The sequence below is a fragment of the Aegilops tauschii genome, chromosome 5 (genome assembly GCF_002575655.3).
Source record: "Aegilops tauschii subsp. strangulata cultivar AL8/78 chromosome 5, Aet v6.0, whole genome shotgun sequence".
Taxonomy (NCBI): Eukaryota; Viridiplantae; Streptophyta; class Magnoliopsida; order Poales; family Poaceae; genus Aegilops; species Aegilops tauschii.
The window spans coordinates 478,818,362-478,831,071 of record NC_053039.3 but is presented as its reverse complement, the minus strand read 5'-3'; the positions used below and the strand labels follow the sequence as shown (position 1 = coordinate 478,831,071).

At 45.9% G+C, this 12,710-nt stretch overlaps 1 protein-coding gene across 3 annotated transcripts; it reads right to left on the bottom strand.

The window, feature by feature from the left end:
- Positions 1 to 1,620: 1,620 nt before the first annotated feature.
- Positions 1,621 to 11,461, bottom strand: LOC109755475 (myosin-12). Of its 3 annotated transcripts, none has more exons than XM_020314382.4 (40): positions 11,042 to 11,461; positions 10,794 to 10,922; positions 10,411 to 10,554; positions 10,172 to 10,317; positions 9,917 to 10,073; positions 9,768 to 9,826; positions 9,521 to 9,680; positions 9,286 to 9,435; positions 9,065 to 9,201; positions 8,838 to 8,984; positions 8,291 to 8,392; positions 8,141 to 8,198; positions 7,954 to 8,055; positions 7,826 to 7,863; positions 7,560 to 7,686; positions 7,310 to 7,480; positions 7,104 to 7,235; positions 6,920 to 7,026; positions 6,772 to 6,832; positions 6,491 to 6,668; positions 6,182 to 6,387; positions 5,986 to 6,105; positions 5,803 to 5,901; positions 5,503 to 5,718; positions 5,267 to 5,406; positions 5,068 to 5,172; positions 4,846 to 4,960; positions 4,689 to 4,745; positions 4,519 to 4,584; positions 4,233 to 4,403; positions 3,975 to 4,130; positions 3,483 to 3,689; positions 3,257 to 3,403; positions 3,070 to 3,140; positions 2,836 to 2,935; positions 2,691 to 2,747; positions 2,550 to 2,606; positions 2,385 to 2,465; positions 2,177 to 2,259; positions 1,621 to 2,067 (listed from the first exon to the last, which is right to left on the bottom strand). In XM_020314382.4, the coding sequence occupies exons 1-40, from the start codon at positions 11,042 to 11,044 to the stop codon at positions 1,941 to 1,943; spliced, it is 4,689 nt and encodes a 1,562-aa protein (XP_020169971.1). In that variant the 5' UTR covers positions 11,045 to 11,461; the 3' UTR covers positions 1,621 to 1,940. The 3 variants fall into 3 exon arrangements, with proteins under 3 accessions (XP_020169971.1, XP_020169969.2, XP_045085114.1); XM_020314380.4 differs by having other exon boundaries at positions 4,695 to 4,745; XM_045229179.2 differs by lacking the exon at positions 11,042 to 11,461 and having other exon boundaries at positions 10,433 to 10,554; positions 10,794 to 10,862.
- Between the last annotated feature and the right edge of the window lie 1,249 nt (positions 11,462 to 12,710).

Genomic DNA, 12,710 nt, shown 5'->3' with positions numbered 1-12,710 from the left:
TTTCTCGCATTGGTTGAGCCAGTTGAGGGGGTCTTCCGTGCCGTCATAGGTGGCGAAATCCAGTTTGGCAAACCGCGGCGGTGTCTGAGTCGGAGCGCCGTGGCCGACTGGCTCGGAGGTGCGAAGCAGCGAGGATTGGGGCTCCCGGTCAGTATGGCCGCGGCCCGTGGAGTGCCCCGCCGAGCCGGAGGGATCGCCGAACTGCAGAGTGGGTACCGGCGGGTCTCCAGCTGACGTGTAGACGGGTGGCGGCGATGATCCGGTCAGCCAGGCCGGTATTGGGGACAACGACGGCAGGAAGCGCACTTGCTGGATCGGTACGCCTCCTTGCGAGGGTGACCTGGGCCCCGTGCTGGGCGTTTGCGGGGCCGGCAGCTGCGGCTGCGGCAGCATGGACCCGGGTGGCGTGGGGGGCGCAGCGAGGGCCGGGGCCGGCCACTGTGGCCATTGACGCGCGGCAGCAGGCTGCGGTGGGGTCGGTAGCTGGGGCTGCGGCTGCCCGGACCCAGGGGGCGTCGGGGGCACGGCGATCGCCGGAGCCGGCCACTGCGGCCAGTGGGGGGCGACGGCGGCTGACCGGGCCAGTGGTGGTGTAGAGGCCCAATTGGCGCCGTGGTGGCCGCGTACCAGGGCAGGATGGCTGGCCCGGTCGCGGCGGCCGACTGCAAGGGCGGCGGCTGCCTGTAGGGCCCAGCCAGGTAGAGGCGTATGCCCTGGACGTCGGTGACGAGGTCGTTGAGGACCCCGGTCATCTCCGCCGGCGAGTAGATGGCGACGAGCGACGCGGTGGAGGGCGGCGGCGTCTGGCCGGTGGAGGCGCCGGCGGTGGAGTCCAGCGGCGCGGTGGGGAGGGCCAGCGACGCGGTGGTGACGGGCAGCGGCGGGTTGGGTGGTGATGCAGACATGATCGGAACCGAGCTACCTGATACCAAGGTGTTAGGAGCTAGGGTTCTACCAAGTCTAGGCCGGAGGTTGTAGGTGAAGGAGGGAGCTGGTCGTGGACGATCTCGCGACCGCCGGCAGTTGGGCGCCGTCGTGTGTGAGGAGACAGCGGCTGAGAGGGAGATGGCGCAGGGGAGGAGGCGGCTAGGGTTAGGTCTCCTGGCTCCCTTAGGGAAGCCGAGCAAATATGATTACTTCTTGCTTGATTAGATTGATACATCTCCTCTCCTTATATAGAGAGGTTTACTTGACTCCTAAGAAACGATCCTAATGACGATAAAATAATTGAGCTAAGCCCCTAATAACGATAAGATAACTTGGGCCACAACCCACTGGGCTAAGCCCCTAATATCCCGGTCATAACAGCAATTGCAATGAAGGGGTGTGCGGTGCCGGTGCAAATCATCATAGCCAGAGCATGCAAGCGCCGCAACCACCGTGTTGACACACGAATCTTAATCATGTTTCATACCGTGCCAAAATCTGGTCTCAACACACCGGTCTCCTCCTAATCCAGAAACGCAGAGAGAGACGGGTCGAGAATAAAACCCGGAGACACAAATTTCAGAAAGAAAAGAAAACCCGTTTCGCAGACTGCTGGTGTGTACATTTTTCACAATGTTAATCCCAGAAATACCCACATCATAAGGAAGACTACCAAATGCACTTGGCTAAAAATGAGAAACTTACAATCAGAAAGTGTTGTCATTGAATTCATCAGTCGGGATAATCAACATATGTACTTTCACAAAAGAATTACAATGTTTCCTCTTTCACACTATCAATACCAATCAAAAGAATGCTATCAAACTCTTCTATATTTCCCTTTCTCAAAATATACTTCCCACCCGACCCAACCCAAAATTGCAAGCTGGAGACCGAAACAAACCAAACGCCAAACTATGCACTCCTATATATATAAAAAAAAAATCTTCACTGCCCAGGAACTTCACAAAAACTGGTACCTGTCCGTATTTTCCTTTATATACGTAATGTAATCAGTCTGTATGCTGTTGCAGAAGAAAGTGAAACTGGGAGTTCTGCCGCAGTAGTGGTGGCGGCTCCACGTCAGTCGGGTTGATGTCGAGCATCAGTCGCGCTATATCGTCCAAGGATATCGGTATGCTGCAATGCCGTTCATATGGGTGGGTGTTAGATCGATGGCAACTGTTGTGATTTTAATTAATTATGCGCCCCGTCACAGATTACATCTTTGCGCCGGTACTGAACATACCTTGAGTCGTCATCTAGTAAGAAAGAACTGTTCGGAGTAGTTATCGAGTCATCTGTCGTCATTGTTCTCATGTTTCCAATTACCTGAAAACATGCCCATTCTTGTCATGAAACAGGAAAGAAAATTTTGTACCTTTGTTTTCTATCACATCATGTTAATGCTGTTTGAAAACGGAAGCACGTATATTCTAGCAAGGACTCTCGCTTACCTCTTGGGATAGACCTTGTGCGCCGTATTTATCATCCCAGAACATCGTTCCGATGCGATATATTTGGCTGATGCTCAGAACCTGCCAACAAAATACAAATATTTGATATTGGATGGGTTTGCCAAAATTTCAAGCATCTATAACTTTGTCTTGTTCAGGACTTACGGGGCAAAGCTCATCAGTGATTTCCTCCAGTGTCTTGTGCGATTTCTGATGCAAAACCTGCAATGTAATTTCATTTAGTAGGTCGGCCGTAGACAGATGGAGCATCTATAATGGTCAATAAGAGCATCTTCTCAGGCATACCAGGAACCCAACTGCCTGCCTTATGTGTTGCAGTTCATCCCAAGATGTTCCTGCATACTGGATTACAGAAATACATTTTAGTCTGGTGGCTTTCTGCTGATTAGTATGTTCCTTGCTGAAATTACTCATTCTCTTTTTACTTCACCTCTTCGGTTGTTCTAGAGCACCACTGCTCCAGTTCCTGTAAACCAGCCTTCAAGAATTCTCCATTGCTAAAGGAGCAGCATTCACGCCGAAGTAGCAAACTGAATGAAGAAAATATTTTTTGCTATAGTTCAGAATCAAAACATTTTGTGAAGCGTCTACAAATAATGTCTCAAATGACAGTGTGTAGTTAAGCAGAGTTAATCTGAGATAACTTGTACAGGACTGGCAGTACCTGTTGAAGAGTTGAACGTTCATAAATGCAAATACTTGACTGAATGTTTTCCTAATTATCATTGGAGGTACCTACAAATCAAAATTGAAAAAGGAAAAATCTTCAGCATAATCAGAAATTGTTATGTATTTCCTGACAGGAAGACAACTGAAAACGAAGCTGCAACTCAAAACAAAGCTGCACTCACATAATTATTGTTCATCGTTTCCAGTGTATGATTCAGGCACTTAACAATGTTTTGCCAATGCACACTTGATGCTTGCCTTGATAGTGCACTAGAGTGTATACTTTTCAATGATCCTCGAGATGCTCTTACACGACCAGCTCTTGGAGCCTATGAACATTGGCAAATGTTATAAAAATTGTATGGCTTTATACAAAGATAGCATGGAGATGCCTGAGCCTTGAGGTACCTGTATGCAGAGAGTCAGTATTGCACTTATTTCCCTTTTCAGGCTATCTCTCATCGTGCCATATATCTTCTCGACATATGCTGTTAACTGTTGCTTGAAACGTACAGCTGGATACTTAGCCTCTATCATTGATGTAGTGTCAGCCCTTCCTACCATTCCACTGTATCCGTTTGAAATACCTAATCCCGATGATGACGATCGAGCATTCTGAAAGTGCAGATTTTGGCGCATGTAAGCTCATTTCCTCACAAATGTAGGAGATTTTTTCTCCCAATTGCATACATGAAACTGGTAAGACATAGCAGTTCAATATAAAAAAAGAAAAGAAAAAGAATGAGCACCAGGAGCTGCGTCCTGATGCCCACCAGGTAAAACTCCAAGACGTAAGCTAATATTTTATGATGTGATCACAGATCAATGGTACTAAATGAATTTGACATCTCAATCAAGAACTTCTGTTTATGCAGAGCAAAAGTCTGGAAGGGAACTTACCTGCACCATTCTATTGAATAGGTTGCCTGTTGCAGTCCTGCTGCGATTTGGTACTTTAGTCGATGAACTGCTAGCTTTAAGAGTATTTTGTAAAAGGTAGAGGAGGGTTGATGTTGTCGACAACCAATAAGCTAGTTCTCCAGAACTTTCAGCATTCTGTGCATGTATTTAGCTAGTGAGTTTCTCGACAACTTGCTTACCAACTTTCTTATGTCATTGCATAGGAAAAACTGTATACTTATTGATGGGAATCACAACCTCAACAGATGACCTAATTGTATGGATGATACGGTCAAATATGTTTGTCTTTTCTGCTTCAAATGAGTGCCAGTGAAGGAGTGATTTGTAGACAATACATGCTGCAGCTGGTCTTCTGTTGTCATATCTCCTGTCTTCAGCCAGGCTTTTGATAAGGATATCATGATTTTCCTGTGAAGAAGTGAAGGTAGAATAATTGAAAAAAAATGAACATGCACAATATCTGTTAATTAAATACATGAAACTAGTTCACACAGTGAAATTAAAATATCAAAGAACAACTTACTTGCTGTCGGTCCGTCAGTGACTGTTGTTTGCTTAAATTCTTTATTGGAGGAACAACCACCTCCTCCTGCAAGCAAAGCATATGTCCACATTAATCCGATGTCCTACTTGAGTTTTGTTTCTTTCTATCTTACAGTATGTTTGTTGGGTATCACGAGTTATAGTACATACACTAACCATTTTAGGTTCTCCAAGCTGGTGTCCATTCTCGAGAACCTGATGGGAGTTCTAAAATTTAATACAAATGTTAGTGAAACTTTGCACTTCTGAAATATGGTTGTAAAATCCAAAAAAGTATCTTATTAAACTTTCATTAATGGAATTTTACCTTCATAACTGATGGCTGAATCACTTCAGGATTGACTACTGCTTGAACAGCTGGTGCAGGATTGCTGCAGAGCACCTGATTCTCTGACTCCAAGATGGCAATCTTGCTTTCCAGACTAGACAAATCATTAATTGTAAGTATTAAGTTATGATGCTTTCACGTAGGCAAGCGGTTAAGAACGAAAATATGAGGCATACATATATACATATTGTAAAATTTTACCTCTCTATTTGTTTTGTCTTATTATCATCATCTGCTGATGCAAGCAACGATTGCTGGCGTAGAACGTGGTTTTCAGATTCCATGTTAGATAAATTTGTCTCAAGCCTGAATCATATATCACAAGTCAGTGAATGGATATGATATTTAATCTTTACAAGTCGAATTTGTCCGAACTCCAAAGCTATACACTCATCAGTACCTAGCAATCATCTCTTGGAGTTCATTAATTTTGGAGTCCCGTTCTTGTGCCTCACGTGACAATTCGTCAGACTGTTTTTGAATCTCAAAAAGCTTCTTCTCAAGATCTTCAGCCTTCGTTCTAAACGTACCGAGCTCAGTCTGGATTAAAATAATGGAATGTGAGAATTTCCCTATAGAATAAAATGGTGAATATTCCTTTTGAGTAGAGTTGTGGAACCTATTGGGTATTCATACCTCAAGTTCCTCGTTTTGACTTGTCAACAACTCAACTTTTGCGTTATCCACCACTGGCACCTCTACAATCTTTGGTGGTGCCTGTTCAATTGCTAACTTTGCAGCTTCTTTCTCATTTATAATTGCTGCATGGGCTTGCTCAAGCTTTTCTTGCATTTCTTGCAATGCAGATTGTAACTTCGTAATTTCTTGACCCTTGGCTACCTCAAGGTCAACCTACCAACATACATAATTTAGCAAACTCATTGGTGTCCAAGCAACATATTAAACTTTACAGCAACTACTATGTTTGTGAGTTACCCTCAAATGCTTCTCAACATCTAATCTCCATGTGAGTTCCTCAACTCTCTTTTCCAGCTTGTCTTTTGCTTCTTTAAGTGCACCATTATCTCTTGCTTCCTGTTACATGCTTATACTTTAGTTTAAAATGCATTAAAATACACATGAATGCATTATGACTTCCCAATCTGAAATTGGACATACCATTTTGAGCTTCCGAAGTTCCTTCCTTGCAACACGTCCCCTCCACGAGCACTGGAGAATTAGAGAAGCTCTTTTTTGCAGTTTGTAAGCAACATAGGCTTTGTGTTGGCGCCATCGAGTCTGGATCCACAAAGTAGTTAAGTTTCGGTTGATTATTAAATTACCTCTGTACCTTGGTTCACATAATAATACAAACCTGGATGATGATGGTCGCTTTGGTCTCTCTTCTGAACCTGTGCTCCTTACGAGCAGCCATTGCACGTAATCCTGTCTGTATTGTTATTGATGATCTGTATATTTGCAGGTAAGCTTTCCAGGCAGAATGAGTACGGGTGTGCTTCTGTATTGTAATTGCAGCAGCGACTCTTCTCATGTGCTCAAAAAGCTTTCTAGCTAGTCGTGCTGTGCCATTTCATTAGATTGTATGTCAGTTCAAGTCAGAACTAAGTAAGAAGTACTTCTATCCAAGGCATGAAGTACCGAACGCGAAGGAGTGAAGAAATACCTCTCCAGAACTTTTGAGTTTGAATGGAAGCCTTTTTTAAGCTGACGAATTCCTTTCGCATAAGATGCGTTCTTATACGCCTCTGGATAAGTCGCACAGCATTGGCCAATACTTCTGCTCTTCTAGCATCCAGCTCTGCCATCTGGCCAGCTCTTAGGAATACCTTTGTTTTCCCTATCTGATAAAGGAAAGGGTATGCATAGTCAGTTTCAACTGTCAAATACATATATGATAGATACAGTTTTTATGTTTCACAACTTCCCATTTTCACTGTAGGTTACCTGGTATCCCTTCAATCCCATTTTATCACATATTGCTGCGCAAGCTGTCTTCTCGTCAGAACTGCAAAATAGTTACAGAACAAGGGCATATTTAAATTGATATATTTTACTTGATTTTCATCTCCTTATCAATTCGCAGCATCCATACCTGTCCACAAGCTCTGGTGCAAGCACTCCGAATCGATCAATGAACTCATCAAATGTTCTCTTCGTTGGATAGCCAGCACAACTGATCCGGATTGCTTCCAAAACACCCTGCGCCATGAGCCATGAATACGATGAATTTCAATTAAATTCAATGGAGCACAAAACATGAAAAATAAAATACATACCCCACATCTCAATTGATTCAAGACATTGTCGTTCTCGAAGATGCCAGGTTTCAGTACAGTATTAGGCTTCACACATCTAATGTAGTGTGGTTCTGTCGTGCTCAATGTTTCCATCAGGGCTTGGAGTTGTTGCTACACATATTATGGAATATAGGTTAATGAGTATTCCACGGCTAAAGAAGAGATTTAGCTCCAATATGACACACCTTAAAGCGAGTACCGATGGAAGAGAATTTGGACTGTTTAGAACTTTCCTCTGGTAATGGAGGAAAGAGATTTGCAACAAAAGAGCACCTTGACGAATTTAGTAGAGCTTGATGTTCAGCGACCACATAATCTTTGTTCTTGTCAAGAAAATAATCGGCTTGGTATGTGACCTGTCAAGCAGAATAGTTTGTGAAAACTCCTTACTGGTTATATATCTAATTATCATACTATCACTGAACTAATGCTTACATCTCCTGCGTAGTGGTTGATTGTGAAGGCAGTCCTGGCAAGTTTAGGCTTACTAAAGCGCTTATGTGATTTGTACGTTTGATACATCTTTTGTGCAAATGTCTCGTGAGTGGACTTCGGAAACATGCTGCATCATCGATAAGCATGTCAAATACTTGCATTTGCCTTCAGTTTGCATGCGAGGAAAAGTATCCTGTGTATTCCATAAAACTAAATCTGGAATGACAGTCAAAGAAACTTCATTTTTGGGTCAAAACATCACATACCATGCCTCATCCAGGAGGGCAATTATTCCTCCAGGTTTCTGCAAGAAATATTTAAATGTTATTGATAAGTAGATACTTGATTCATCTGTTAAAGTTCACATACAACTTATGATATTCAGAGGCATTACCTTCTCAATCAGGTCCAGCACATCCTGATTGTCCACAAATTCCACATAGCTCCAGTCTATTTCATCCCTTGTATACTCTTCTTGCTCCATCTTGAATACGTGCTGCCGAAGGAATACACATATTTATGTAGATATTAAATACACATTTCAAATCATTTTCGCTTAGCATCTATAGGTCTTAGCTAACCTGATTGAAGTGCTGCTGCAATTTCTCATTTGTCATGTTGATGCACAGTTGCTCAAAACTGTCAGATGAGCAGAAAGTAAATCATGTTTCGAAACTGAATTAATATCATACTTGCACTTTTGTAGTGTAACGAAGGTAGTAATGGCAAACCTGTTGACCTTGAAACTCTCAAATCCATAGATATCCAGCACTCCTATTATACTTATTGCATCAGGATCTTGACCAATCGAGTTATTGATCTTATCCACAATCCTGTTAACCCAGATAAGAAAAACCTTTCTGGTTAAATGGCATACATTAGGGATGAAAGATAAAAGTATAAAGTGCTAAATTTATTAGTTTTTACAAAAAAAATTAGGAACCGGTAGGAGCGCTGCCTTTTTAGTAAGAAGAAATTAGATATATATGAACAAACAGGTGGGCATGAACATGCCAAAACCCCTAGGTAGATAACGCTCGACTACTCCTGAATAAGCGCAACGCTCGGGGATCCCAGGCAGAAAGCCATGCCCCACTGGACGATTTCGTCATATGCGCAATGGGCGATCTCCACTAGTTTTATTAGCATTTTACTACATTCATAATAATATATTTTGGTCTGTACACATATCTGGCAATCTGGTAATACTGATAAGAAGTAACACTTGATATTTTTTGCTTGTTTGATGCATTAATGAATATAATAATTCACCCTTACCAGTCGAATAGTCGTGAATACACTGTCTTTGCCAAGGCATCACGACTCTGTAGAGCAGAATCTGGATCGAGGGGTTTTGTGATATTTCCATCAGGTGTTACAATAACACGCTGACAAAGAGAGTCTTCAAGCAACTTCTCGTCACACCTAAGATAAAATATGTACTTGAGTAATACCATAAAAATGCAGATCACCAAATATAAACCACTGAAAGAAATTAGACATACATTAGCAGTTCTGCCACTATTTTCAGGTGATTGATTGATTTCTCATCCCTCAACCTTGATGAATCAATTTCTTTCCCTTTGGAGAAATTAATGTTTCCTAGATGAAGGATTGCCGCTACTACTCTGAAAATTGCATCCTTGAGCAGTGAAAGAGATTAATTAGTTCTAGGCCCAGCAATATCGTTACTACTCATTTCAAGTCTCGTTATAGTTTCAAATACCTGCTCTTCTTGAGAAATTCCAACTATATCCATTGCATTTCTTGTTTCTAGGTATTCTCTTGCGTCGTCCACATTAGCTACTTCATAGCAGCTTGTTTGGTTCAGGTAATGAAATGATCGTGGGTTTCCCACCTTAAACCTTTTTACGTCCTGTAATTAGTTAAACATCAAGAAGAAGTCTTTGGACCATGCAGATATGATAAGTGCTGTTTAGGCGCAGCTTGTTTAGAGTTACCTCCGGCGGTGCAGAGCATAGCATGTAAAAGCAATGGTAATTCCGTTCAGGATCAGAGACCTGGCATACTCGTGATCGTTCAAGGAGGTATGTGCGAACGGCCGCACCAGATATCTTCCCGTATTTGTCGAATTGGATTTCAACAAACTTACCGAAACGACTGAAAAACATCGACATGTTAAGTATGAAACTTAAAAAAAACATTTGCTGCTGAAGCATACTTGTAATTGTTAATTCAAGAATCCACCTTGAGTTGTTGTTCTTCACCGTCTTCGCATTACCAAATGCTTCCAGTACTGGGTTAGACTGAGTATTGTACAAAAATGGAGAGTTAGTTGAACGTTCTAGAAGGAAAGAGTGAGAAAGAAGATGAACAAAAATGCTGTGTTCTCCAACCTCTAGAACTTGTTGCTCAACGGTTCGTCCCTCAGTTCCAGACCTTCCTCCCATGAATGCAAGGTACCTCATGAGCATCTTCGTCGTCTCTGTCTTACCAGCGCCACTCTCACCGCTCACCAATATTGACTGGCTTCCATGTTCATTGATCATTGCCCTGAAAATTATTCTCAGCAATCAAGCCATGATGAACATCAGCCACAATACATTGAACTGGCTGACTGTCCAATGCCCACAGACTGCAATCGCACACACCTGTAACAAGAATCTGCAATCGCGAAAAGATGGGGGCTGAGCTCCCCGAAGGTGGCGCCTTTGTACTGCTCCATCATGTGCACGTCGTAGAGATGGGGCAGCCTCTGGAAAGGATTGACTGCAATCAAGATGTTCCCGGTGTACGTCTGTCGTCAGAATAGTTACCAGTGTCAGACAATCAGCTGAAATGGCTCCTGACTGGGAGAGAACATCAAGATGGACAATCCTGGATTACTCACGTATATCTCGTTAAGGCCGTACCGGCAAGCAAGGTTGTGCAGGACTCCCGGTTCATGGAGGTAAGCGAGCTTCGTCATGTCGTCCACTCCTGCCGGGGGCGCCTCCGTGTCTTTGGGGTATATGCTCGCGAGGCTGGCCACAACCTGAACCCATTGACGATTCAAAAGCTCATGTCATAAGCAGCATACATCGATTGGCAATCCAAAGCAACAGTAACTCGCGGTGGAAGCTCCATTCAGGCAATTCGACGAACAGTTGGTAGGCACTGCTTGAGAATTGCTACGACGAGATACCAGCTTGATTTGAAATCTGCGTCCTTGGTAGAACACTGGTGGTAAAGAGCAGAGAACAGGTAGAGATGAGAGGTGTGCCGTGTGCTCACCGTTTTGCCATTGGTGGTGGCGACGGTGACGTCGGCGCCCTTGATCCCGGTGACCTCGCCGTCGACCCAGGCCTCGTCGGGATCCTCCAGCCACACCTGCGAGCCGACGATGATGTTGACCGGAGTCCCCTGTCGTCGACCAAGAAACAAGAAACATGTCAGCTCGACAAACAGGGCCTCCCGAAGCAACAGCATCAATCACCGGCGTGAAAGAAGCTGGCTGGAATCGAGCAAGAAAGCAGGCTGACCATGTTGACAGATTCAGTCCACGGACGACGAACTCAGCTCAGCTCGATCGCCGGCGCCGGCGAATCTCCCCTCATGCGAGCACGGGATCAAACAAACTAAATAATACAGCAGCAGCTAGCAAGATCCCGCGAGCTGGAGTTGTTGCTGGAATGCGCACGCGAACAACTGGAAAGGGAGGAGATGGCAGCAGCCAGCCAGCAGCAGGAGGAAAGCAGGGGAAGGAAGGCAGGGGAAAAGGAATATAGTACAACGAAGGTGGTGGAGGCGGGGCGAGGGGTCGGAGTGGGGTGGCGGTCGCGGGGTGTGAGCTGGTTCAAGTCCCCCTTTTTGGTGGGAAAAGTCGGCACCGCTACGGCCACCCCGCGCTGGCGGCGCCGGTGCCTTCTCGCTTCCCCCGTCGATTTCCCCATTGGTGATCTGCTGCCGGAGTGCCACCGAAAGGGGCGGAAAAGAGAGGGGAATGAATGGTCCATTCCCTGGCCCCGGAGAGTATAGCGACGGCATGTCCTGTGTTGTGTTCACAAGAAGTCGTCCAAAGTGATTATCCGAAATTTATGATATCATCATCTATAGCGATGTGAGAAAAGGGTGAGATATCTTTGTCTAAACCTATCCTATAATGTTTATTCATGATGCTTATATTATAATTTCATGATTTTTATCTAATGGTTGTGCATAAAGTTATAAAGTTGGCCAACGCTCGGCCCAATCTTTCGGCCGGTCCGCTGCTAGCCATTCGATCTAAAAGTCACCAACCGTCAGATCTCAAAGCCCCCGCGTCGTCCTCCCCCTAGGGCGACTCGGGCGGAGCCAGAAACCTAGCCGCCGCCGCCGGAGGACGCCGCCGGGCTAAGCCCGGGGGCCGACGGCGGTGGCGGGGGATCTCCTCTCGCGCGCGTCTCCGAGGTGGGGCGGACCCCAAGGCGTGTGGTGGCGCAACCGATCTGGGATCTGCGGCGCGGCGGATGGCTGCAGCAGGCGGCGGGAGGCCGGCCCGTCCTGGCGGCGGGCGGCCCAGTCGCGGGCGGCGGCCAGGGCTGCGGGCGCTGCGAATGGCCCTTCGGGCGGCGGCGGCGGCTGCGGTCGGCGGCGGCCGGCTTGGCTGCGGTGGCGTGCGTGCTGCCTTCAGATCGGCAATGGCGGCGTGGAGGGCCTGGTGGTCTCGTCGGCGGCACCTTCGTTCAGATCTGTTCTGACCGGTGCAGCCGGCGGTGGTGGTCATCTCTTCCGTCAGAGGTGGTCGACCTGAGGCCGGGTGTTCGGATCTCGGGATTCGTCATCTAGCACCAGCTGCGAGTCGGGGAGACGTAATTTTCGGTGAAAACCGAGCCGACGGCGGGCGATGGCGGCGTTCCATGTCGTTACCTTGATGAAGGCATCGTCATGTGACTACCGTCGACCCACTCGTACTGCTCCGGGGGAAACCCTAGGATCTGGTGTTCCAGAGCGGATGATGGCGGCACTGCGGTGTCGTTTCTCTCTTGGGAGCATCGTTTGTGGAGCAGTGCTGGAAGTCAGAGGCAGGAGGTGGAGCGGCTTCGTCTTGCACGGAGCTTCGGTGGAGATGTCAAGTCATGCCTGATCGACAGGTGCTAAGCTTGGTCATGCCTGGTCGGCAGGTGCTACGCACGACAGATCCTCCAAGGACTTCAAGCTGTGTCGGCTGGT

Excerpts from the sequence above, each read along its gene's own strand:
- LOC109755475 (XM_020314382.4), bottom strand. Across the intron at positions 9,202-9,285 it reads GAATTTCTCAAGAAGAGCAG|GATGCAATTTTCAGAGTAGT; the intron begins GTATTTGAAACT and ends TCACTGCTCAAG. Across the intron at positions 2,068-2,176 it reads TTACTAGATGACGACTCAAG|CATACCGATATCCTTGGACG; the intron begins GTATGTTCAGTA and ends ACGGCATTGCAG.